The sequence below is a fragment of the Rhineura floridana genome, chromosome 4 (assembly GCF_030035675.1).
Source record: "Rhineura floridana isolate rRhiFlo1 chromosome 4, rRhiFlo1.hap2, whole genome shotgun sequence".
In the NCBI taxonomy this organism is placed as follows: domain Eukaryota; kingdom Metazoa; phylum Chordata; class Lepidosauria; order Squamata; family Rhineuridae; genus Rhineura; species Rhineura floridana.
This window is the reverse complement of record NC_084483.1, coordinates 17,563,266-17,590,989: the sequence shown is the minus strand read 5'-3', so window position 1 is coordinate 17,590,989 and position 27,724 is coordinate 17,563,266. Positions and strand designations below refer to the sequence as shown.

The 27,724-nt window shown below is 42.9% G+C and overlaps 1 protein-coding gene across 9 annotated transcripts in view; it reads left to right on the top strand.

Annotated features, from left to right (window-relative positions):
• TASP1 (taspase 1) overlaps nucleotides 1-27,724 on the top strand; it is a 126,283-nt gene that overhangs the window by 23,521 nt on the left and 75,038 nt on the right. For all 9 annotated transcript variants that reach the window (XM_061622577.1, XM_061622571.1, XM_061622575.1 and 6 more), the window contains one exon: nucleotides 27,493-27,613. In XM_061622577.1, the coding sequence (XP_061478561.1) occupies nucleotides 27,493-27,613 (121 nt within the window). The remainder of the gene's footprint in view (nucleotides 1-27,492; nucleotides 27,614-27,724) is intronic.

Below are 27,724 nucleotides of genomic sequence, written 5' to 3'. Positions count from 1 at the left end.
GAAACATATCAACATAAGCATCATACGAGTCTATGCTCCAACAGCAAATGCAGAAGAAGAGATAATTGAGAGATTTTATGCAGAAGTAGAGGAAGAAATTGATCACACACCAAAACAGCATGCTCTGATAATCATGGGGGACTAGAATGCAAAAGTAGGGAACAGAGAAAAACTAGGAATTGTGGGGAAATGGGGCTTAGGAGATAGAAATGAAGCAGGAGAGAGACTTACTGAATTCTGTGAAGCTAATAATTTGTTTCTTGCAAATACTTTTTTTGAGCAACTGAAAGGATGACTGTACATGTGGACATCACCAAATGGTCAATATAGGAATCAAATCGATTATATAATTGGAAGCAGAAGATGAAGTTCCATAGTTTCTGTGAAAATAAGAACAGGAGCAGAGTGCAGTACAGATCATAAACTGGTAATATTGAAAATCAGAGTAAAGCTAAAGAACAACAACAAACCAATCATAATGCCAATCTAAATTACATCCCAGAAGAATGTAAAGGTCAAATAAGGAACAGATTTGAGGCTTTAAACCTAGCTGATAGAGAACCAGAAGAACTATGGAGTGAAGTCAGAGACATTAACAGGTAAGAATGCAAAAAGACAATACCTCTAATTAAAAGAGACAAAGACCTCTATGGATGACTGACAAAACACTTAAAATGGTTAAGAGAGAAGGAAAGCAAAAGCAAAAGGAGACAGAAACATGGTCAGAACCTTAAATGCAACAATACAGCGACTAGTACATAGGGACAAAGAGAACTATTACAATAGGTATTGAATAGAAATAGAAGAGGACAACAAAAATGGTAGAACAAGAGCCCTATTCCAAAAGATTAGAGAATTCAAAGGGAAATTAAAACCGAGAGTAGGGATGTTGAATAATCAACAGGGGAACACACTGACTGACTGAGATGAAATAAAAGGAAGATGGAAGCAATACACTGAAGAACTCTACAAAAGAGATGCACGGATGACAGATTCATTCACGGAGGAACCGTATGATGAAGAACCAGAAATTTTAGAATGTGAGATGAAAGCTGCTCTTAAAATATTGGAAGTAACAAATCACCAGGAACAGATAGCATACCAACAGAGTTGCTACAAGCTACTGAGACTGAATCTATCCAAGTTTTGACAAAATTTGTCAACAAATATGGAAAACAAACAATGGCCCACAGACTGGAAGCGTTCAATATAGATCCCAATTCCAAAGAAAGGGGATCCCAGGGAATGCAGTAATTATCGAACTATTGCCTTAATATCCCATGCAAGTAAAGTAATGCTTAAAATTCTACAACTAAGGCTCTTACCTTATATGGAGCGAAAAATGCCAGACATCCAAGCTGGATTTAGAAAGGGAAGAGGCACCAGAGATCATATCGCAAACATACGTTGGATAATGGAACGGAGCAAGGAATTTCAGAAGGAAATCATCCTGTGCTTTATAGATTACAGCAAAGCCTTTGATTGTGTAGATCATGAAAAACTATGGAATGCTTTAAAAGAAATGGGGGTGCCACAGCATCTGACTGTCCTGTTGCGCAACCTATACTGTGGACAAGAGGCTACTGTAAGGACAGAATATGAAGAAAGCAATCATTTCCCAATAGCAAAGGGTGTGAGAGAGGGGTATATTTTATCATCCTACTTGTTTAATCTATATGCAGAACATATCATATGGAAAGCGGGATTAGACCAAGATGAAGGAGGTGTGAAAACTGGAGGGAGAAATATCAGTAATTTAAGATACGCGGACAGTGCCATACTACTAGCAGAAACCAGTAATGATTTGAAATGAATGCTGATGAAAGTTAAAGAGGAAAGCACAAAAGCAGGACTACAGCTGAACGTCAAGAAGACTAAAGTAATGACAACAGAAGATTAATGTAACTTTAAAGTTGACAATGAGGACACTGAACTTGTCAAGGATTATCAATACCTTGGCACAGTCAAATGAGAGACAATAGTCAAGAAATCAGAAGAAGGCTAGGACTGGGGAGGGCAGCTATGAGAGAACTAGAAAAGGTCATCAAATGCAAAGATGTATCACTGAACACTAAAGTCAGAATCATTCAGATTATGGTATTCCCTATCTGTATGTACGGATGTGAAAGTTGGACAGTGAAAAAAGTGGATAAGAGAAAAATCAACTTGTTTGAAATGTGGTGTTGGAGGAGAGCTTTGCGGATACCATGGACCACGAAAAAGACTATTGGGTGTCAGAACAAATTAAACCAGAACTTTCATTAGAAGGTAAAATGATGAAACTGAGGTTATCATACTTTGGACACATCATGAGAAGACATGATTCACTAGAACAGACAATAATGTTGGCAAAAACAGAAGGGAGTGGAAAAAGAGGAAGGCGAAACAAGAGATGGATTGATTCCATAAAGGAAGCCACAGACCTGAACTTACAAGATCTGAACGGGGTGGTTCATGACAGATGCTATTGGAGGTCACTGATACATAGGGTCGCCATAAGTCGTAATCGGCTTGAAGGCACATAACACACATACACACCTGTAATGTTGATAAGAAAGGCTCTGAAGCTCCTGGATGAGGTTAATTTTTAAAACCTTTCATATCTAGGCATCTACAGAATAGACTGCAAATAATCTGATTTTGCTGGGGTGCATCAGTGAAGGGGAATGAAGAGGTACTTTTTCAGGCAGTTGTGTCCTCCCATCTGTTCCCCACTCAGTTCTGCTGAAATTTACACACTGCTTAATACAGGCATACCCCCCTTTAACATATGCAATGGGACTGGAGCGTGTATGTAAAGTGAAAATGTACTTAAAGTGAAGCAATTATCTATGCATGTACTGCATGGCAATCGCCACTAGATGGCAGCAGCGTCATGCCATAAGTGTCCGTAATTGCGAAGCACGCGTACGTTAAGCAGGGTATGGTGGCGTATGGAGCATGTATGTTATAGCGAGATGACGTTAATTGAAGTGACGTTAAGCGGGGTATGCCTGTACATAGGTTTCCAGTCAGTCCAAGAGGCATCACTTCAAAGACTTGTCAAGGAGCAGGAGTTTCTATTGAACTTTTATGAGCTAATGGACAGTTTGCTTGTTATATGCTGGCTGTTTTTTGTTCATTTTCTGTGTGGAAAGGCAGGCTGCTTCTGCCAGACGATGTGGCTTCCTAGAATTGCTGCCAGCTACTTTGTCTCTGAATCAGAGAGAGCAGTTTGCATGTATAGAAGATAGTATAGAAAAAGGTGGCTGATGCTGATCGTGGGTGTTTGCCAGATGGGAATTGAGTTTCAGTCTTTTTCTATTCCTTCTGTGTGGACAGAAGGTGTGACAAGTATTTGTAAATACTGCATGAAGGAATCTTGAACGTTAGTGATGGAAACTTCACAGGGCACCTCAAACTGCAAATATTAATACTGTGGATGAGAAAGCCAACATACTGGTCGGTAAGTAAAGTCTTAAGTCCTGCTGACAAGGACATGTTATCCTGGAGAAGAGAAGACTGAGAGGAGATATGATAGTTCTCTTCAAGTACATGAAAGGTTGTCACACAGAGGAGGGCCGGGATCTCTTCTCGATCGTCCCAGAGTGCAGGACATGGAATAATGGGCTCAAGTTGCAGGAAGCCGGATTTTGACTGAACATCAGGAAAAACTTCTTAACTGTTAAGAGCCATACGACAATGGAACCAATTACCTAGAACAGCCTTTCCCAACCAGTGTGCCTCCAGATGTTGTTGGACCACAACTCCCATCAGCCTCAGCCAGCATTGCCAATGGTCAGGAAAGATGGAAATTGTGGTCCATCAACATATGGAGGCACACTGGTTGGGAAAGGCTGACCTAGAGAGATAGTGGGCTCTCCGACACTGGAGGCATTCAAGAGGCAGCTGGACAGCCATCTGTCGGGAATGCTTTGATTTGGATTCTTGCATTGAGCAGGAGGTTGAACTTGATGGCCTTATAGGCCCCTTCCAATTCTATTATCCTATGATTCTATGACATGAAACAAAGTATTAGGTTATTGATTTACTTGGACCTTGAGCAGATGCAGTTTTCTCTGTGTTGTTCCCAGAGTGCAAATGCCCAGGACAGTCTCTGTAAGTTGGGCACTTCTCTTGGGAACCCCACATGCATCACTTACCAGCTTTTGCCTTGCTCATGGTATTTTGGAGAATGGTTAGAGAAGATAAATATGGTTAGTGTTTTGCAGTTATCTGCTGTTACTTAACTACAACCAAAATGTTTCGGTAGTTGAAGTGCTAAAATGGAGGAATTGTAGACAATTTCAAGTGAAATAAAAACCAAATGAATACAGTATTAAATCAGATAAGTATTGTTAACTTTGAAGAAAACTGTGGTTATACCGTTTCTCTGTTGGAATACCTTTGATTTTTTAAAAAATCCTCTCCATTGCAGTGTGTGTTGTTTTGGTCGTTGTTTAGCCTATTTGAAAAAAAATGTTCTGAGCTAAGTTTTGGAGATTGCTAGCAATTTCCCTTAGCTCTCCCTCCCTCCTTCTTTCTAAGCTAAAGAGAACACGCTATCTGTTTTCTTAACAGACTATTTTAATTTACACATTTTGGATGACTGTGGAATCTAACCTGAAAAACAGAGAAAGCAGTGACATGCATGGCTGTTGTAAAAGAATAATCAAAGTTCTTAGCAGATGTTTTGTGTTTTAAATGTGATTTTTCTTTTAACAATTGCATCACTCTCTGAGTGGCAAACCATTCTCTTCCCTTTTTCACAGGCGTAGCTAGTTCCTCAACATTAGACTAACATCACTGGTATTTACTGTAAGCAATATACTTAACCATTTGGGTCTGTTCTTCCAATGATAGACAAAGGTTAGAAAAAAGGCCAGTTTTCCCAGGCATTTGCTTTTCTGAATATCTTGGATTGTGTGAATGAGGTCTGTCAGTTTTTCCTACTGTGCTGTAACACTTACACGTCCAGTGTGTGATAATCACAGTAGCTTCTAAGCATAGCCTAAACTTAAGCATAGCCTAAAAGTACCAAAATATTCTATTTTGTTGAGTATAGTAGGCCTGCTACTCAGTTTGTCCACAACAGCTCATTATTATAAGGCATCCAGCTTCTAGATTATTGCCTTTTACTGGGGTGACATTATCGGTAGAAAGGGCAAATCACCACTATTGCATAGGAACTCTTGTGAGAGAAGAGAGCGATCAGAGGAAAGAGGCAGATTCCAGGTGTTCAGTGGATGTGATCCGGACAGAATAATGCAAGTGCCTAATTTAGTGACATAGACTGCATTCACATAACATCAGAAGGCACACGGTTAATGGTTCACTGTGAACATGGAAATTGCTCCGGCCTTGCTCCTCCATGCTAGTGAGTGGGAGCAACAACCACAATCCTAGACTTAGAAAAAAACCTAGGGATTGTGGTTTGTTTTGTTCAAACCACAAGGGGTGAGCCAAGAATAAATCTTGGCTTTTGATTGTAGTTTGCTTGAAGTGAAACAAACCATAATACCTGGTTTGGATGGAATGCTAAGGCAAGGATCCTGGTTTGTTGCTCCTGCTCGCTGGTGGGGAGAAGCAAAAAAGGAGCAATCAGTGCATTCATGGAAAATAATCATGTTATACTGTGATTGAACTTAGTCTTTGATTTGCAGTTAGGTTCTCTGAGAAGGTATCCTGGTTTTCTGGAAGGTTTTGCTTTCAACAGGAGTAGAGAGATAACTGAAAGTGGTAATTTGGGCAGAAGAGAAACAGGAAGAGATCTGACATTCGTATGGTGCTGTAATGCATTGTTGTTGCTGAGCCTAAAAGCGTATTGGTGATGTTATCCAGGGCCTGTCCCCAGGTAGTCACTTTGTCTGTTCCTCAGCTGTTTTACTGAGTATACACTAGGAATGGGATATGTTGGCCGGTGCTGGTTCGAAGCAATCCATCAGTCTTACAGGTTGGTCTGGATTTAAGTCCATTCTTTGTCCACTAGCTGCTGCTTTTACTGATCTGTTTTTCTCCCCTCAGAAAAAATATTTATATAAATATCAAACTTTTGACAGGAAATATTGACAAAGTAGAGGAAATATCAATAACTTGAAGGAAATATCTATATTAGTATCACCATTAGACATGGATTTTTTTAAAAAAATCTGAAAATAGCTGCAGAAAATCACTACATATCCTATTTACAATGATAGCAAATAAGCAAATTAATGAAAAATTTGGTACCAAATCTGAATTGGGCAGTATTCTAGCACATCCCTAGTCCAGACTTTACTTAAAATGCCTGCTACCGCTACCTAATGATTTACAGAGAGCAGTAGAACTGTCCATTTATCTTCCTACTCAAGCACATTTACACAAAACACATGGTGTGAGATATGTTAACCTTAGAATCCATCCAGTCCAACACATCATCTATTTAATTAACGAACATAATATCCAGAACAAGGCATCACTGTATAGAGAATAGTTCTAGTATCCTCACATAACTAATTTTTCTCCATAAGAACTATGTTATCTTTTTAATGCCTGCTTTCATTCTCTCTAATCTCATCCCCTGCCCCCCTCTCTAGTCTTATCTCTCACATACACACTCTTGTTTAGCTGTCATCTCTGTTCCATCTGAATCACAAGAGGGGGCTGAGGTATTAGACCTGTGCTTGGAGGCAGTGATGGGCCAAATGTGGGCCAACAAGTTGAAACTGAATCTTGAAAAGACAGAGGTGTTATGTGTTATCGAGTCCAGGTGGTGGGAAAATGGGCTGTTCTGGATGGGGTGGTACTCGCCTGGAAGGAGCAGATTCATTGCTTGGGAGTACTCCTGGGTCCATGGTGCAGAGCTTGGAAGATTACTTTTAAAAAGTAATAAATTACAGTTACAATTACTTGGCCCAAAAAGTAGTAATTACCATTACCATTACAATTGCTCTGAAAGTAACTGGTTACTTTTTCTCAAAAGTAATCACTACAATTACATTTCAGTTACTTTTTTTAAAAAACTCCTACAAGGTGCTGGCCTTGGCTGCTGCACATCTAAGAAGCCTAAAACAATATTAAAAATAAACACACACATACGGGGTAGTAGAATAAAAAAATTTATCCATAAGATTAACATAATGGCATAACAGAATCTCACATCCCCCCAAGCAATGAAGATACCCCAACTCTTGAAATCAAATTTTACACTTGAAATGCTTTTATAATATGTTTCTGTTATGTCTCAAAAGAACAAGATGCTCAAAGAGCATGTCAGACAAGGAATGTCTTTTTACAGTCATTACGTTGCCACCAGTACTGAACAGGCGTTCTACTGCGGCGCTTGAAGGCATGCCTGTGTTGTGCTGCAAAAAACACCACAGCACACGTGGAAAGCCATGGAGTGATGACACTTCCCTGCTGGGAGACCTCAGGTACCTCACCAGTTCCTCCTCAGCAGTGTCCACTGCTGACTTCTTGCCCTGGGGCAGAAAGTTAAAGAAGTCATCTTCTAAGTCATCTCCTTCCTGGTCTTTATCTGAAGACTGATCACTGTCCTCATTAAGTACACCCATCTTTATTTCAGCTTTCAACAAGGCTTCCATTGTGTATCTAAGAAAGAGAGAGGATATGTTAACACATATATGTTAGGAAACCATCATCTGCTCTTCATTTCCTGATGCTTGTCATGTCCCCTGGTTCAGGGTCCAGCCTGAGCCTGTGGATGATGACATGGAAGGTAGGAAGGTGACCAAGTCACCACACTCATGGGGCAGCACAGCAGACCCTTAAGGATTACCTGCAGCAACCCAAGGTTGTGATGAGGAGCCCCAGGAAGAAAAGGCCCAGCCCCTGCCTACCACCTTAAGCCCTCTGATGCCTCCCTTGAGACAACATTTCCCTTGGAGTAATCCACCCAAAGGGCTTCCCTAATGTTCTTACTTGTTGGTATGGGTGGCGGCCTGACACGATTCCAGCCGATCTAGTTTGAAGCGAGGGTGTAGGCAGGCTGCCAGAAGAAGCCTCTTGTCCTCCCAGATAGCTGCAAACCGCTTTCTTAGGGCTTCACGCACACCTCTCAGCAGCTGAAAACAGTATGTGTACCTCTCAGGTTTGTTTTCCAGTCCTTCTAACTTGCGGTCCAGATTGCAGAGCGTTGGTAGCACATACCCCATGAACATGCCGTTCTCCCGTTGCAGGATATCTAGGGACTGGGCTAGTGGCTCCATAATCTCTGTGTATTCCTGTACCACTTCAATCTCAGCAGCTGTGATCCTGGACAAGGAGCAGCGGTCCATTATGGCATGCATTTTTAGTGGCACAGTTGACAGGAGCTCATGTAGTTGCTTCAACGCATCAAAGGTGGAATTCCACCTGGTCTTATTTGGTACCTTCAGATACACACCACATTGCGCATGGATATACTCAGCAATCTGGGCTGACTGGTTCTGCTTGGACCACAACTTGCTGCACTTTCCCATCAAGGAACGAAACTGTTTCTTGAAAGGACCAAGAAGACTACTTTTGGAGGAGTCAGAAAGCATGGCCTCTATGTCTTGTGTTGCCACAAGGTTGAGGGTGTGGCTAGCACATCTCTGGTGCGGTGGTAAAACAAAATCCTCTCCTGAGTCTGCAGCTTCTTCCTCTGCCTCAGGTCCTGTGTCCAGGATCTCACAGATAGGCACAAACTCCACCTCAGCCTCCTCCTCCTCCTGGTTATCACCATCATCGTCACTGGTGCCTGCAGCTTCCACTGGTTCTTTGGCCATGAAAACTCTGAACGCTTTCACAAAGTTGGAGCCATTGTCTGTAGTAGTGTACATAACTTTGTTGTGGATCCTGTACTGCACATGTACATCATGCAGTGCTTTTGAAAGGACATGGTATGTATGGCGCCCCTTCAGACGCTTACAAGCCAAGGCCCCGATCTCACATTTCAGGGTAGTTGGGTTGATCCAGTGGGCTGTTACCCCAAAGTAACTCTTCTTGCCATTGGTCCAACAATCTGCAGTGGTTATTATATATGCCACAGCACCCATTCGGTTTGCAAGAGTTTCTCTCATGTGGCATGCTCTCTTCTCAATTCTGTCTCTCAGAGTCTTGGCACATATGATGGTGAGATCTTTGGGAAGTCCAATGCGAACCAGATTAATGAATGATGGTTTGTCCACAGTCTGAAGTGGTAATGTCTCCTCTACAATGAAATCAATGATTCCCCTGTCGAGATTGCTCTGGGTGACAGGCTCCTTGCCAGATCCCCACCTCTCAAGGGTTGTCTGCTGCTGCTTCAGCATTTTGGGAGGAGGGGTGTCATGCATTGGTTCAGGAAGGCCACGTCTCCTTGCCTTTATTGCTTCTTCAATTGCTCTCAGCTTCTCAGGGTGTGCCCTCTGAGGAAGAAGAACAAAGCATGAATCCAAGAAAAAATGGAAGAGAAACGTCACAATTTAAACATAAATAGACAATGGACACTCTTTGAGGACCAGCATGACAAAGGCTTACCTCAAAATGTTTCCTCACATTGGATGAGGAGGAAACAGCTGATCTCAGATTTTTGATCCTTGGAAGGCAGTAATTGCATCGTACAACAACATTTTTCCCACTCTGGCTCACAAATGTACAAGCTTTCTCAAAGCCAAACCATGGTACTTGCTGTTCTGCAGATGTGGCTGTGGGCAACTGGCACTGCTTCATGCCCTCCTCCTTCTCGTGCACAGGGCCTCCTTTCTGAACCTCACTTTCTAGTTTTGCCTCCTCAGGATCAACAAGCTGTGACTCAAGTGGCCGCACTAACTGACTGCTGCTCTCAGCAGCAAAACCTGCAACAGGCGTCTCTGTAATAAACAAGAGATAATGCTCCTATATGGGTGAACTTCAGCTGTGATGTGCCCCCATCTCTTCCCCATGCTGCAAGATCCCCCAGTCAGAGTGGAAGTAAGCAGGTCGATAGCACAATTAAAAGAGATCCTATTTGCATCATTTTTGCTCACTAAATAACCCTGCCTGGGCCAGTCTAACCTACTATCTCACAGGGTTGTTGTGAGAACAAAATGAGACTAGGGTTCAAATCCCCACATAGCCATGAAGCTCACTGGGTGACCTTGGGCCAGTCACTGCCTCTCAGCCTCATGAAAACCCTATTCATAGGGTCACCATAAGTTGGAATCAACTTGAAGGCGGTACACATATTTTTTATTTTGAATATGATGATTATGATAATAAATATGCAGCATTTCAAATTAATTCTGTATGAGAAGCATTCCATGTCAAGCTTGGAAAACCAAGGATGAGGTATAAAATGTAGACAAAAATACTTTTGACAAAATGCCGTTTATCTTTTATATATATGAGCCTGGGTAGGGAACATTTAATCTAGCCTACTTGCTTTCAGCAAGAAGGGTTAAGTGCCTTCAGGCTAGGGCAGTCACCAGAAGGCCACAGCAGAGACAAAGGAGCCTAGTGTTGTGGAGATGTTAGATGGGAGCTTTGGGGAGTAAAGATGGAGGCTCCTGAAGGCTGCAATTCTAAACACACTTACTAAGGGATTAAGCCCCATAGAACTCAACAGGACTGACTTCTAAGTAGATATAGTTTGGACTGTGCTGTTGGTAAACCTTGACTAGGGTTCTTCTGCAAAGACATCCATATCCAAGCAGGGTTGGCAACCCCCTGCCTGGAATACCCTGCCCTTATCTTTTAATGTGGCTGCTCCAAATGTTTTTACAGATTTGACCCTTTACTTCAGAAAGAGGTCTGAAAAATGAGTAAGAGTAAGAAGTATCTTTTAAAATTGTTCTTTTCAATTCACTCTTGAATGCACATCATACCTAGGGCAGATCCACACCATTCCTTTAAAGCACATTCAACACCCATTTGAAGCACGTGAATCCCACCACAGAATCATGGGAACTGCAGTTTGTTAAGAGTGGTGAGAACTATAACTGTGAGGGGGAAATGACACTTCCCAGAATTCTTTAGGGGAAGTCATGCGCTTTAAATGTGAGTTGGATGTGCTTTACACATATTGTGTGAATCCGCTTAATAAATTTCGCCTGCATGTAAATTGTTTTAATTAATTTTTCAAAATGGAAATAAGCTATAAAGTGTAGTGGGTGACCATGGGCTACTCACCATTTCTCAGCCTATCTGCCCCTCAGGATGAAAACAATGGAGAACCATGAGTACCCCAAGGCATACTTAAAATGTAAAGGAAGTATTGTACAACCATAGTATGCAATTGGATACTTATAGGGACACAGCATGACAAAACTGGGTGGAAGTAATGAGTGGGGTACCACAGGGCTCGGTCCTGGGCCCAGTGCTTTTCAACATTTTTATTAACTACTTGGATGAGGAGGTACAGAGCATGCTTATCAAATTTGCAGATGATACAAAATTGGGGGGCATAGCTAATACCGTGGAAGACAGAAAGAAAATTCAAAGGGACCTTGATAGGCTGGAGCATTGGGCTGAAAACAACAGAATGAAATTCAACAGGGATAAATGCAAAGTTCTACACTTAGGAAAAAGAAACCAAATGCATAGTTATAAGATGGGGGATACTTGGCTCAGCAGTACGACATGCAAGAAGGATCTTGGAATTGTTGTTGATCACAAGCTGAATATGAGCCAACAGTGTGATGTGGCTGCAAAAAAGGCAAATGCTATATCAGGCTGCATTAACAGAAGTATAGTTTCCAAATCATGTGAAGTATTAGTTCCCCTCTATTCAGCACTGGTTAGGCCTCATCTTGAGTGCTGTGTCCAGTTCTGGTCTCTGCACTTCAAGAAGGATGCAGACAAACTGGAACAGGTTCAAAAGAGGGCAACAAGGATGATCAGGAGACTGGAAACAACGCCCTATGAGGAGAGACTGAAGGAACTGGGCATATTTAACCTGGAGAAGAGAAGACTGAGGGGAGATATGATAGCGCTCTTCAAGTAGTTGAAAGGTTGTCACACAGAGGAGGTCCGGGATCTCTTCTCGATCCCAGATTTCGACTGGACATCAGGAAAAGCTTCCTAACTGTTAGAGCCATACAACAATGGAACTAATTACTAGAGAGCTAGTGGGATCTCCGACACTGGAGGCATTCAAGAGGCAGCTGGACAGCCATCTGTCGGGAATGCTTTGATTTGGATTCCTGCATTGAGCAGGGGGTTGGACTTGATGGCCTTATAGGCCCCTTCCAACTCTACTATTCTATGATTCTATGAAAATATTTATATAAGCATGACTATCAAATATGTTTATTTATATAATCATCAGGAGATTTGGGCTGTAGTGTCATCAATATGCGGATGACACTCAGCTCTATCTCTCGTTTAAATCTTCACCAGAGTTGGCTGTGGAGACCTTGTCCAAGTGCCTGGAATCCGGGAGTGGATGGATGGGAAGGAACAAGCTGAAGTTGAACCCTGATAAGACCGAGGTACTACTTGTGGGGGACAAGAGAAGGTTGGGCGACATTGACCTGAAGTTCAACGGGGTGAGTCTACCCCTAAAGGACCAGGTCCGCAGCCTTGGGGTTGTGCTTGATTCCAGGCTGTCCATGGAGGCTCAGATTTCGGCAGTGAGCCGGGCAGCCTTGTACCAACTACACCTCATACGAAGGCTGCAACCCTACCTTCCTGTTCACCAGCTCCCACTAGTGGTACACGCCCTGGTCACCTCTCGTTTGGACTACTGTAATGCGCTGTACGTGGGGTTACCCTTGAAAACGGTCCGGAAATTACAACTGATACAAAATGCGGCGGCTCGACTACTTACGAATAGTCGCCGCCGAGATCACATCACACCAGTGTTGTTCGACCTACACTGGCTACCAGTTGTTTTCCGAGCCCAATTCAAGGTGTTGGTATTGACCTTTAAATCCCTACATGGTTTTGGCCCAGTTTATCTCACGGAGCGCCTTCAATGCCACCAATTATGCCGCCTGACAAGATCGGCCACATAGGGCCTTCTCTCAATCCCGCCAACAAAAACAGCCAGATTGGCGGGTACTAGAGAGAGGGCATTCTCAGTGGCGGCCCCCACTCTTTGGAACTCCCTCCCACAAGATCTCCAGCACGCCTCTTCCCTAAATGTGTTTCGGAAAGCCTTAAAGACCTGGCTCTTTCAGCAGGCCTTCGGGGTATCCGGGGAGGGTTAATTGTTATAATTGTAATGCCTCCTGCCCAGTTTTAATATTGTTGCTGCAGATGTATTGTTTTTATATTGTATTATTGTATTTTATCAATTGTATTTTAACAATTTTGTAAGTCGCCTAGAGTGGCCATCGGCCAGATAGGCGACGAAGAAATTAAATTTATTATTATTATTATTATTATTATTATTATTATTATTATTATTATTATATAACCTGTAAAGATATTTATAGTGCAATCCTATGTTTGTTTACTCAGAAGCAAGTCCTAATGTATTCAATGGGGCTTACTCAACCAGGGAAAACTGCAGCCTCAAGTGATAAGGAACTTGTTCTTTTAACAAGTCCTTTAAGTTGAGACCTTATCCCAGTCTGCGTCTTTGTTGAAATTGCTTTTTAATATGTTTTTAAACTTTTTCTTAAAAAATGTTTTTAAAGCTTTTAAAAATGTTTTTAAAGATGTTTTGTTTTAATATGTTTTAAAGTCTGTTTTTATGATTTTTAAAGTGTTTTTAGTGTTTTTGTTTGCTGCCCTGGGCTCCTACTGGGAGGAAGGGTGGGATATACATCAAATAATAAAAATAAATAAATACATAAACTTCATTCATTTTTTAAAAAAATGAGTATTAGTTTCCTACATAATAAAAACTGTGATAAACCCTGCCTAATTTCTTTAAAAATAGGGTTGGAGGGAGAGAGATTTACAACACAAACACAAGTCTGCACTATGTTTACTCACAAGTCCCATTAATTTACAGCACAATCCTAACCATGTCTACTCAAGAGCAAATCCTAATGGAGTTCAGTGGGGTTTACTCCAGGTACATGCTTTACTCCCAGAAATGGCTTTACTCCCAGAAAAGCAGATATTGGATTAAATACTTTCATATTTCATAGCCCAGGGTCTGACTCTTGGACAAAAGAGGAAAAAAAACATTAAGCCATATTACTTACGCAAATTGCAAAAAACTCAAAGCCACCATATTCTGACGTTCAGCCTAGGCATGCCTGGATCAACAAGTCACAACTCTGGTGTCATTGGCTACAATCATGAAAGGGCGGGGTTACAGCCAGAGCTTTGAAAAGTTACTTTTTTAAACTACAACTCCCATCAGCCCCAGCCAGCATGGCCACTGGATTGGGCTGATGGGAGTTGTAGCTAGAGCATGGATCTGTTTAAGAAAAAGTTGTGTGTGGGGGGGTTTACGTTTTGGTGTATTTCTCGGGAATTAGACCACCTAGAAACTTACTTTTTTTTTTAAATTGAAGCTGAGAGTCCGGAGAGTAAGGGGTGGTAGCCAGAGAGCCGGAGGCCCCCCCAAAACCAGAGACTCCAGCCGAAAACACACACCGGGGCACACACACACACACAAATCATCATCACTCACCTCCACAGCTCTTCGCCATTCTGCTGCTGCCTTCTCCGTTGTCCTTCAACTGGCTTTTTCCTCCGGCGTCCATTTTGTCCTCTCAGACGCTAGCAGCAGGCCCTGCCTATTCACCTCTTCCCTCATGCCTCCTAACACAGATCACGAGGGAAGAGAGAGTCTGCGCAGAGGTCCAATCAGTGTGAGGCACATGTCTTGTGTTAACCAATCACAGCCAGGAGCTGACTTCCCCTTGTTCCCGCCCCCAAGTAACATCCAACCTAACGTGGAAACGTTAAAGTTGCAGCTGAAAAGTAGGGAAATTACTAGTCGTTCCTTTACTTGCCAAATGTAATGGAATTACCCACTCGTTATTTAAAATTGTAACTAATTACAAGTAACTCGTTAAAAATAACAAGTTACTTCCAGGCTCTGCAATGGTGTCACTGGTGGCTCAGGTGGCTAGGAATGCCTGTTTCCATCTCTGCCTGGTTCATCAGCTTTGGCCCTTTTGGACAGAAGTGACTTGGCCATGGTATTTCATGCTTTGGTAACTTCCAGCCTGGATTATTGCAATGTACTCTACCCTCAAAGACAACTCAGAAACTTCAACAGTTGCAAAATACAGTAGCCATATTATTGGCTGGTGTTCCATTTAGATCTTCTGTTTTGAGACATCTGCACTGATTTCCAGTTTATTTCTGGACCCAATTCATGATGCTCAAATTAGTATTTAAAGCCCTAAATTACTTTAGGCTTCAAATATATGTTGTCTTCTCTATAGCCCGTGTTGGGTGTTAAGATCAGAGAGGGTACCCTCGTGGTAGTTGGACTATCCTCAGAAATTTTTGTGTGTGTGTATGTGCGGCCCAGGAGAGGACATTCTTTGTGGCAGCTCCTAGACTGTGGGATTCCCTCTCCACAGAGGTGTATTTAGCACCTTCGTTCTATGCTTTCTGTCGTATGCTGAAGATGTACTTCTTTATCCTTGCCTTTGAGATGTACATTTGCAGGACACACATCCTATTCCTGTGACTGTTTTTATTATGGAATTTTAAAAGGTTATTATATGCTCTAGGACCTTATAGCGAAGGTTGGATAAATATTATTTGCATAATAATTTTTTTTGCATAATTTATTTTTTGCATAATAATATCCTCTTCCTCCTCCTCCTCCTATGTGTGTTCCAAAAGCTTGAAATTTTGCTTTGGACCTATTTTGATTGCCTAATATACAGGGAGATACATGTTGTGGAATTTACAACTAGATTCTTTTTGGAAGAGACTTAAGAACGAAGCCAAGCCTGGTTTAAGGTTATTTATTCAGCAAAGAGCTTCACTGGAGCAAAGTACATAACTAAAATGGTGGTTAGATATGGACATATATATATACCTCTACATTCGTCATGGCCATAGTAATGGTCTCATCCAATTATTCTGCGCTACAGGGATGCTCTGCCCCCTGTACCAGCCACCCTCCCCGTACATTCCTGCGATATTGGTATCCTTGGCAACATGTGCTATAGGAGTTCTATTCACTATTGTCTATGTGACTCCCCTGCTTACAGGGAATGGCGATCAAAATCCTCCTCATTCCACCCTTTGGGACAATTTTAAAGTCCCATCCCAATTTGCATAATAGATAACACCTCCTCCTTCTCCTCCATCCGCTGTCTATCAAATTCCAAGTACATATGCTTCACTTCAGCGGGTGTTAGCATTTGGGTGGTCTTCTGCATGGTGCTCTTTAAGCAAAGTAACACGCAATTAATCACGATATATAAAACATAGAGAAATAAGATACCCAACAATAGCCCTAAGAGGATTGATTTTATCCAACCTTTTAGCCCACTGAACCAATCTCCCGGACTCCACTGCCACCCAGAAGTCCTAACCTCATACACCTTGGATGCTAACAGGCAAATATTCTCGATTGACCCAGTGATATTCACAGAACCATCAACAATGTGGGTGCAGCATTCTAGCCAAATATGGCTGCAGACTTCCCTTTGTGATGCGAGGAGGTAGTCCAAAGCTATGCGATTCTGTAAAGCAAATTGTTGGATTTGTTGGAGTTCAGTGTTAACCATAGCTAGAGCGCTGGCAGTTTCATTCATGAAGTTCTCAAGCAGAGTACAAATCTTTAAAATATCCATATGGTTGGCTTCTGCCCCATAAGAAGGGAAGATACCTCATAGGCAGGACTCCCCTGGAGTTTTAAGATCTTTATAATCTTCCAGAATTTTATTACTAGGGGCTGCCTTACAATAATTTCTTATCAATCCCTTAGGAAAAGTGTCCATGATTCTGATTCCAGGGGCTAGGAGTCCAACATAATAAATTCCTTTTGCATTAACAGGTAATTTTTTTCAAGCCTTCTGTCCACAGATGCACTAGTAACTATGTGTTGTTCCCAGTAGGGGAAGAAGGAAGTGGGCAGGTCTGTCATGTCTTACCCCTTCCTCCCCATACATGAGCATGGCTAAAGTAGCTTCTTTTTGGGTACAGTTTTCATTATAATACGATTGCCATTGGGGCCTTAGAGCTGCACACCATGGCTCCCATACCCTTTGCCTGTCCTTCATGACCTGCCCTGTGGAATTGCTGAGAGTCCACTTACCCTTGGTTTGATGAAGGACCCAGTCACATTGGCTACTCCCAACAAATGTTTTTCCCATGAACTTTAAACAAAGTTCCTCTTTTGTCCATCCGGACAGGGCCACATACTGAGTAGTGTTAAGACTTTTCAGGGAGTCATCACATTTAAGCCATGCATTTGAGACAAGACCAGTTGAATTCAAAGGGACCCCAACCAGTGGGAGACCTTCTTTTTCATAAGTTGAAGTGTGCGCATGCAAACCCAGCAAGTACTCTTATTCATTCCTCTAGCAAGATCTATCATTAGCTTTAAATACGTGTTCCGACTCCAATCTGGGTGCACTATGCTAAAAAGGCTGCACAGTACTAGGGGCACAAGCCTAAGTCCCTCAGGACCCATATTATGGCACTGTTAATAAGGAATAGCAAGCAAACAGCAATAAATCCTCACTTTTCCCTACTTAAACAAGTCCCTGGCCTCCCCACCTCAGTATGAGAAGGTCCAAAAGAGTCCAATGGGCCATGCCCTACTTCGACAAGCTCAAAATCAACCTCGGGAGCTGGTCTGCCAAAGGGGCTGCACCTCATTGGCTCCAGAATGGATAGATATTTTTTGTTTTGCCTTCTCAGGCACGCTTCAGATTCGTAGTCTTCTCCCAAGTAGGTAGGATCTCACTCACGAAGTCCTCTGGCAAGTTGGGGGCCCTTCCTCAGATTGTAGGGATGGTGGTCCTTGGGGAGGGATTCCTTCTTCTTGCCCTCTTCTTCTGATGCTCTGTCAGGATCCGGCTGGCCTCCCTCACTCTCTAGGGGCGGCTGGGCCTTTCGACAGTGGAACGCGTGTATCCAAGCTGTCCTCTCAGCAATGCGCACAGCCTTGAGAGTTGTCAGGAGAATCTGGAAATGACCTGCCCATCGAGGGTGTAGGCAATCTTTTCTCCGAAATTCCCGAACCAGGACCCAATCGCCAGGTTGAAACTGATGGGCAGGCACATCTAGCGGAACAGGAGCGGCTTCATGGACCTTGATCAGAATCCAATTGGACGTGTAAGCCAAATTGAGGAATGATGTGTTTAAGCAGTGCCTTGGAAACAGCTGCTGCATCTGCATGTCGTGATGGGAATGCTTCTACCCAGGCAGAAAAGTGACAGATTGTAACTAATACGTAACGGTAGTTCTGGCATTTTGGCATTTCAATGAAATCCAGTTGAACATGTTGAAATGGTCCATAGGCCCAAGGTGTGGTGCCAGTAAGAGGATGTTCTGGCTTACTGACATTGCGCTGTAAACACACTGAGCAAGTGGATGCTACCTGGGCCAAAACTTGTGTGATCTTACAAGCAAACCAGAAAGTTGAAATCTGCAATAGGATCTCCCCTTTGCTCAGGTGAGAAGAGTGATGAGTTGCCTGAGCAAGAGAGAAAAGAAATGCCTGTGGAGCCACAAGGCGGCCTGAGACATCCCTCCAGACAGAATCAGGATGTAAGCAACAGCCAAAGCAGACCCAAAGATGTTTCTCATGCTCTGGGGCAGCTTCTTGAAGCAAGGCAAGTTCAGGTAGTTCAGGAACAGATGAAGGGAGAAGAATCAGTTGAGAGAAAAGGTGGGGAGAACAAGGTGCACTAAAGGCAGCAGTGTTACCAGCAGCATCCACCATGTGATTGCTACAGCTAACAGGATCAGTTGCAGTGGTGTGAGCAGTACAGTGCATAATGGCAACAGAATCAGGAAGTTGAAGAGCAGACAGTAAAGCAGAAATAAGAGCTGAATGGGAAATTTGTGTGCCAGTTGAGGTCAGGAATCCTCTGTGCAACCAGATCTGACCCACGAAGTGACAGGTCTTGAAAGCATAGAAAGAGTCTGTATAGATGTTAGCAGAGCAACTGGATGCCAAAGTGCAGGCCCTCTGTAAAGCCATGAGCTTTGCAGCTTGGGCAGACCAGAGAGCAGGCAGAGAAAAGGCTTCTAGGACTTCATGCGGAGAGCATACAGCTTAACCAACTCTGAGAACTCCTGTATCATCTCTGAAGCAGGAGCCATCTGTGAAAAGGATAAGATCAGGGTTATCTAGAGGAGCATCACGAAGATCAGGGCGAGGGGTGGAAAGGTGTTCAGTGACCTGCAAACAATCATGGGGAGGGAGAGAACGAGGTTCTCCATCAGAAGGAAGGGGTAGCAGGGTTGAGAGGGGGACAGTGTTCAAAGATCAGATTAGGAGGGGTTAGCAGAATGGTTTCATGGGAGGTTTGGTGTTGAGAAGAAACTGAGTTTTTCTGTGTAGCAGAAGAGAATGCACAGAATGAGGAACCAGCAGGGTAAGGGGATGGCATTAGACTAAGTCATCAGATTTCTGGAGTAGAGTAGCAGCTGCAGCAGGAGCTCGGAGACAAGGAGGAAAGCCTTTTGCCACAGGATCAAGTTCAGTGCTGTAGTAAGCAATAGGGTGTAACTTAGACCCAAAAGGTTTTTCAGAGTACTCCAGAAGCAAAGCCCTCCCGTTCGTGGCTGTAGAGGGAGAAAAGTTTGTCATAGTCTGGGCAGCCCAAAGCAGGAGCTTGAGACAGTGCTTTCTTCAGGGAAGTAAAAGCCAGTTCACAGTCTGCAGTCCAGTTGAGGGGGCCATGAAGTTCTCCTGCTGTAAGAACAGTCAGAGGTTTAGTAAGGGCAGAAAAGTTAGGTATCCAGTGTCTACAATAATTAGCAGCTCCCAAAACCCCACAAAGCTGACGTTTGGTCTGTGGTCTGCAGATGTCCAAAACTGATGAGATGCGGTCCTGAGCAAGTTGATACTGGCCCTGGGAGATGTGATGTCCCAAATAGAGAACCTCAGGTTGGCAGAATTGCAGCTTGGCCTGTGAAACTTTGTCTTTTTGCTGCTAATTGCTGAAGGAGATAGAGTCATTGAGGCAGTCCTGTTGCGTTGGCGACTCAAGTAACAAGTCATCCACATACTGCATCAGCATAGAGTTGGAGGGGAAATTAAGGGTGTCCAAATCCTCCTTTAATGCCTGAGCAAACCAGGATGGACTATCTCTGTACCCCTGATGTAGCCTAGTCCAACTAAGTTGAGAATTTTCCCAGGAAAAAGCAAACAGGAACCAGGAATTAGGGTGCAGAGGTATAGAAAAGAAAGCAGAACAAAGATCTACCACTGTAAAGGTCGTAGCTGAAGCAGGGATAGAGGTTAGGATAGTAGCAGGGTTTGGGTCGACAGGGTGAATAGGAATAATGAAGGAGTTAATAATGCGCAAGTCTTGTACAATGCGGAAGACTGGTTTCCCCTGGGCATCAAAGCGAACAGGAAGTATTGGGGTATTACAAGCAGAGGATGTTGGGACTAGAATACCCTGGTACTTGAGAGATACAATAACTGGACGTATACCATCAAATTGCTTCTAAAGAAAGGGGATACTGCTTCACTGAGGGAAAGGGTTGGTTTTGGGTGTATTGGATTACAAATGGTTCAGCAGACAGGACTTTCCCAACATCATTGGCATCTGTAGCCCAAAGAGAAGTGGTAAGGTTAAAAGAACAGATTCATCATTATCCAAAGCTGTATAAATGGATATCTCAGCTGGTGTGGTCAGGAGGGCAACTAAAGAATGCACATTGGGCGCAGGGACGTCCAGATACACCCCATCAGGGAAGCAGTAAATAGTAGCTCTAAGTTTGCAAAGGAGATCTCATCCCAACAAATTTGCTGGAAAGCTAGAAGATAGAAGAAAAACATGATCAGCAAGAAGAGGTCCCAAAGTTACAGCTGTTGGGGCAGAGAGCTGGTAAGTATCAGGTTTGCCAGAAATTCCAATAGCAGAAATTGTTTCACCAGAAGCAGGGAGATTGCAGTCAGCAGTACGAACAGTTGAGAGGGAGGCACCTGCATCAATGAGAAAAGGAAGAGTTTTACCAGCAACAGTTAAATTAATAAAAGCATCAGAAGTAGCAGGGGAAATAGAAAGACATTAAAAAGAACCAACGCTCTGCCCATCGTCCCGTCATTGCTGTTGAATTTCCTGAGGTTGGAATGGCTTAGCATCCATATTTGGGAATTTTGATGTTGGAGCGCCACCTGCTGGATGAAGCAGACATTCATTTTCCCAGTGATCTGGTTGACAACAGTATGCGCATGTGTCACACGGGAGGGGTGGAGGGGATGTTTCCTCTTCCCCGTCCCTGCCCACTAGAAGGTGGTTGGTTGTAATTTCTGCATTGAGCCATTTGCCCTCTGCTGCGGCTGGAGCGCTGATAGAGCTGGAGAGCTAAAAGGGATTTCTTCTTTTTACTTTGATCAGCCTGCTGCTGATCAAAAATGTGGGTAGTGGCATTAACTACTGCCGTTGCGGGCATCCCAATCCCATTCCAACATAACAATCTCAAGATGTTTGCGCACAGCGGATTGGAGCCCATTTACAAAGGTACCGACCACTAAGCCATTCAAGTCTGCATTTGTTGTATTGACCTCCTGTGGCACCAAAGGATCATACACAGGCGGGTGTAGTAATCTCCAGGATTCTCTTTCTGTCCCTGTTTGCAGAGTTTTACCTGAGTCCAATCTAATTTTGTTGGCTGTACTTCCAGGCATGCATTAACTAGTCGGGTGCGCAAGTTGGTTAAATGTGTCCTCTCTGCTTGCATGGAATCGGATGGCCATGCAAGTGCCTCATTGCCCTCTCCTACTCCCGTTTGGGCTACTAAGGCTGCCTTCTGTTCTGGGGACAGGAGTCCGGAGAACAGCTGATTCATATCAGCCCAAGTTGGATTATAAATGTTAATAATTTGTTCGAGTTTTTCTTTAAACTCATTGGGAGCCTCTCGGAATTTTGGGGAGGTATTGGACCAGTTCATAAGGAGGTCTGTGGTTGTCCAAGGGATATGTACAAAAGTGGTTTGCCCACCCGCAATTGATGGAGGATATTGACGAAGCAGATACATGCTGGCCGGCTGAATTTGGGGGGAAAACCCAGGGAAGTTTTCTGGATTAAAATGGATAGAGGCAACTCCTTTGTCGCTGTCTTTTTTCAACTTAATTTGTGGAAATCGGTGGAAGTAGCTACAATTTCAAACTTTGCACTTAATTCTGGCACAAGCCCTTTTTGTAACTTTTGCATCGACAATTGGGAAAACTGTTCCTTATGAGTTAATTCTTAAGAAGACAATGGCCATATTTCGTTAGCTAACTCGAATGGAGGGGCGTTTCTAACATTGGCATCGGTTTCTCTACAGAGCGTTTAGGCGTTTCAGAGCTTAAAATGGCGCCAGCTCGTGCTGAGGAGGGCAGTGCCTGCTCTGGCTGTAAAATGGCAGTTGCTTGAGCTTGAGGCTGAGCCTGCTCTGGCGTTGGGGCCTTTGTGTCCAAAATGTCCTCCGGTTCTTCCTAATATGGTGGCAAGTGGGCGGCAGCTGGCAAGCTTGGGTACAAAGACTGCAAGGAGCGTTGGCATGCGTTTTTCTGTTTTTCTTTCTTCATTTCCTTTTTCTTTTCCTCCAGTTGTGCTTTAACTTTTTGTTAGAGTCTTGAAGACTCGCAACTATAGATTTCTGTTTCCTGCGCTCTGCCTCTTCTTCCCACAAGAACCAGAAATCTATCTGCCTAGGCTTTGTGGTTTCCAGAATTCCCCATAAATAGGTGAGCTTGTAGATGTCGATAGTGCCTTTTTCCAGAAACTGGAGCTCTGACTGGTCAAAGGTGTACCCATTCCACCAATGGGCCAGCTTCACCAGCTTTTGACCAGTTTTTGGACCCACACGGGTTCTGTAGTTTTGGCACATGTACCCCAAAGGGGTTCTTTCATTGGGACAAGACACACACACACCAGTGTTTTGTCCAGAGCTGAAACCGATCAAGCAGTGGAAAAGAACAGTTTGGAAAGCTGGGCTTTCCCAACAGAGAGAGAGAAAAATTTGGAACAGTATTAGTTTCAGTCGTGGCTCATTAGGACATCCGCCAAACCAATCCTAACACTCAAAACAGTGACAATTGGACCACTTACCCTTCGTTGTACCAGGGACCAGGGAGGGACCTTAATTCATGGGCTTCAAGAAACTGTGGGAAGTTCTTACTAGAAGTCCCAGGGTTGGAGGTGGGAGCTAAGGAGGGTTTGATCAAAATTAGGTCCTCTTACCTCTTGGGGTGCACGCAGTCTGCCACTCCAACCTCCCCTCTTCGGGGTGACCCAGACAGGAGACCCTCACATCCCACTACTGACACCAGTAAATGTCGTGGAATTTACAACTAGGTTCTTTTTTGAGGAGACTTAAGAACGAAGCCAAAGCCTGGTTTAAGGTTATTTATTCAGCAAAGAGCTACACTGGAGCAAAGTACATAACTAAAATGGTGGTTAGATACAGACATATATATACCTCTACATTTTTCATGGCCATAGTAACAGTCTCATCCAATTATTCTGTGCTACAGGGATGCTCTGCCCCCTGTACCAGTCACCCTCCCCGTGCATTCCTGCGATATCGGTATCCTTGGCAACATGCAATGTGCTATAGGAGTTCTCTTCACTATTGTTTATGTGACTCCCCTGCTTACAGGGAGTGGCGATCAAAATCCTCCTCATACACAACTATAATTCTGTAATGGTTGGCTTGCAGGCAGCCTCACTTGCATCATAAATATTTGCCCCATGTATGAGCAAGCCATTGTTAATCAAACTATATCCATGATCACTGAAAAGTTATTCAGCACATACTGGCTCAGTTTCCACATCATTGTAAGCCGTAGTTAATGGTTCTGTGAAAGTGGAGATTGCTCCCACTTGCTCCTTCCCTAGTGCAAGCAGCAAAATACAATTTGTGGCTTAGCAATCTGTCTGAACCAGGGATTGTGGTTTTGGGTTCCTTCAAACAAACCACAGGGTGAAGCCAAGAAGAAACCTTGGCTACATGTTATGGTTTGCTTGAAGCAAAAAAACCATCATCTCCATTTCAGACAGAACGCTAAAGTAGGAATCATAGTTTTTTGCTCCCACTTGCACTAGGGAAGGCAATCTCCGTGCTCATTGTAAACAATTATGGTTTACAATGGTATGCAAATGCAGCTACTGAAAGCAGAGCATTGTAACCAATATAAAACTGTGCTGGAACATCAGAATTCAGGAGCTTCTTGAGGTGTTTCAGCAGTGACTGAGCGTAGTTAGAAAATACTGTGTGCTTGTGAAACTGCCAATATATTTGCATCTTGGAAGTAAAATGTTGAAGTGAAATTGTGAGTACCCTCAATGAGAAAATTATTTTGACACTATAATTAGAATTACGAACTCCAGTTGCTATGGGAATAAGTCAATGGTAACATAATTTTCATTCACTCAGTGTTTTACATTTTGACTTTAGGTATGCAGACTTGGTTGACAAATGCTTTGGATAGATGTTCTTTTATCTTTATTCTCTCATTGTAATGGATTGGTCTTGATCATTCACCAGAACAGCCTGTGGTGATATCATTTTTGGATTTTGTTGGTGTGTATGTGTCTTTGCAACTGCTTAAGAAATGCTAAAAAAAGACTTTAAAAAGAGCTCAGGGAGGTGGGAATTGGTTCTGCTCCTATCTCCAGGGATGTTTCCAGAAAGTAGTTACGGGAGGCAGTGTTTGACACCATGAGAACTTTCTTGTGCTGTCCCGCAGGGTTCCTTCTTGTCCCCCATGCTATCTAACATCTATATGAAGCTGCTGGGAGCGTCATCACGAATATTAGAGTGAAGTGTCACCAATATGTGGATGACACCCAGCTCTGTCTCTCTGTTCCATCTGAATTGGGAGATGTGGTTGACTCCTTCTGGTCAGAGATGACTTGGTCACAGTAGTCCATGCTTTGGTAAATTCCAAATTGGATTATCGCAATGCACTCTACGTGGGGTTGCCCTTGAAGACAACTGGGAAACTTCAACTGGGCCAAAATGCAACGGCCAGATCACTGGCAAGGGTTGCTATTATAAGTCATATAACGCTAATTCTAAAACAGTTGCATTGGTTTCTAGTTTGTTTCTGGGCCCAATTCCAGGGGCTCATGCTAGTGTTTAAAGCCCTAAACAAGATAAGCTCCAAATATACGAGAGACCATCTCTTTCCCTACGGACCCACTCAGGTGTTAAGAAGAGCACAGGGGGCCTTCTTGGTCGTTCTCCCACGCTCGGAAGCTTTGAGAGTGGTGGCCTGGGAGAGGGCAGTCTTTGTGGCAGCCCCTAAGTTGTAGGTTTCCCTCCCCACAGCAGTGCATCTGGCGTCTTCACGGTATGGTTTTTGGTGAATGGTAAAGACATACCTCTTTGTTCTGGCCTTTGACACTTGAGGCGTATGCTTTCAGGACCCACCGTATTCTTGTGATTGTAATCTGTTTTAATTGTTTTTAACATTGAATTTTAAGCTGTTGTAATCCACCCTGGGACCTGCTGGTGAAGGGCAGGTAATAAATTTAATAATTATTATAATAATATAAAGTCACTCATGTCCTTAAATGTTAATTCCTGTGTATGAGAAGGAAAAGAAATGGCAGATTGATGGCCACTTCTTTAAAATAGCCTTGATTTCAAGGCTTTAGCAGTTCTCTTGTACAACTGAATGTTTGTAGTCCAGATAATTAACATCCTAAAGCTGCTTATTCTGTCTAATTCAGTTTATTATCAATCTCTTGTGTACTAAAAGGAATACCAGCAAGCTTGTTCTATTAGTCCGTCCCACAGAAATCTGTGAAAAAAGTTAGGCGTCACTAAGTGAAGTCCAACTGATTTAAATAGGAAGAGTTAAACTAACTTGCTCTGGATCTAGCCCAAGTACTTGAATCATAGCTGTGGATTATTCAGTTTCTGCTCGTCCACACAAGGGTTATGGTGGTGAATACTCCTTTATTTCCACACTTCAAAGAAGCTTTGTATTACTGGGGAAACCAGAGAATTTCTTCCATATGAGTGGTTTGACAGACTTCTCAAGCCACACTGCCTTTATAAGATGTGTACATGTGACACTAAAATAGCTAACTAAGAAAGATACTAGGGTAGTGAATGTGTAGAGTTGGAAGAAACCACTTTATTCCTTTATTTTAGGGGTATTAAGTACATGACTTTAATAAAGAGCATCCGGCTTGTAAGTCCCCAAATATTTCACGCAGTCTTACATTCAGCTGTGCACTTTACTGGCTCTTTATTTAGATTCTTCTTGGCAATTCATAGCTGGCAGTCAGATCTCTCTTCCTTGATGTAAAATATTCATAATTGTAAATACTAGCTCAGGAGAATTGCTGTCAAGGAAGATGGTGTAAAATATACCTTTGATTGAAGGTATGTGTTAAGGTCAAGAAATGGCTCAGCCTTGCAATGGAATGTAGTCACTAACACAGAATCAGTTCTTGAAGAATCCTGTGATTTTTAACTTGCAGTCTAACCTTGGTGGCTTAGAAAGAGAAACCTGAAAATGTGGGAATAGTTACTTCTGAATACTTAAATGGAGATTCAAGTTAGTTCAGTACACTAAGAAATGGCCTTCATATAGTACAGGTCTGAGGCGTGTCTGCTTTCCAGACACTTCCCCTCTCTCACACACTTCTTTGCTCTTCCCTGGTTGATACAGTAAAAACATCAAAATTAATTGCACAGCTGGATTAAATGGGAGAGTTCAAAGCCTCCCTCTGTGGTAGTGGAAAGCACTTCTCGTGCGTTAGGAGGGGAGGGACAATATTTCCTTATGGTGGGCAGCTCTTTGTATTTCATAGGGTGCCAACTACCTGCTGCTGAAAAGCCCCCAACTGAACATGGAACACCACATGTGACAGTTAGGATCTTGAGCAATATGGACTGATGTGGCTAATTTCTATTATTCTAGCCACATATTTAGTTTCTGGTTGCACAACTTAATCTAGCCAGTTCACTTTGGAACCGCCTTTCCCATGCTACGCAGCATCAAATATATATTTACGTTGTGTATATGCATGTTACTTTTTTATTTATATATGTAAAGCTTATGTGCATTTATAAGAATCCAAATGAAGCAGCGTAAGGGTCATTGTTGCTATACTGATAAACGGTTGTCATCTTTTTTTGGCTTCAGTGATCCGGTTATTTCTGTCTGTAGTAAATTGTATGCATATTTCTTTGTCTCTCTTCACAGGCACTTGCATATTTTGTTCCCCATATTTATTTAGGTTACATTTACCGTACTTTTGCCCAGAAGAGGTCTCCCCCACTTTCATATTACTCATTTACACTGCCAATCATCCTCTGTGCCTTTTGCATTTTCCTATTCACCCTGGCCCCCTACACGGCTTCTTTCCTGTAAGGAAACTTGAATTGCAGCTGATGGGCTGAGCAGCACATGTTGGGCTACCAATTGGTCTCAGTCATCATCATTTAACACTTATGCTATGCTATGCTAGGTGTAATTATGGATGGCTTTGCCTTTATACATTTTTTATTTCAATTTCTTTATAGGATTCACCCTTTACAAATGCAGGAATGGGGTCTAATCTAAACCTTTTGGGTGAAATAGAATGTGATGCCAGTATTATGGATGGAAAGTCGCTAACTTTTGGAGCAGTTGGCGCGCTCAGTGGTATGTAGATCAAGCTCTAAAAGATGGAACATTTACATTCAAAAATACATGTGAGTAGTTACAGATTATTAATATTGTGTTGCATCACACTGAAAGGCTTTAAAAATGATG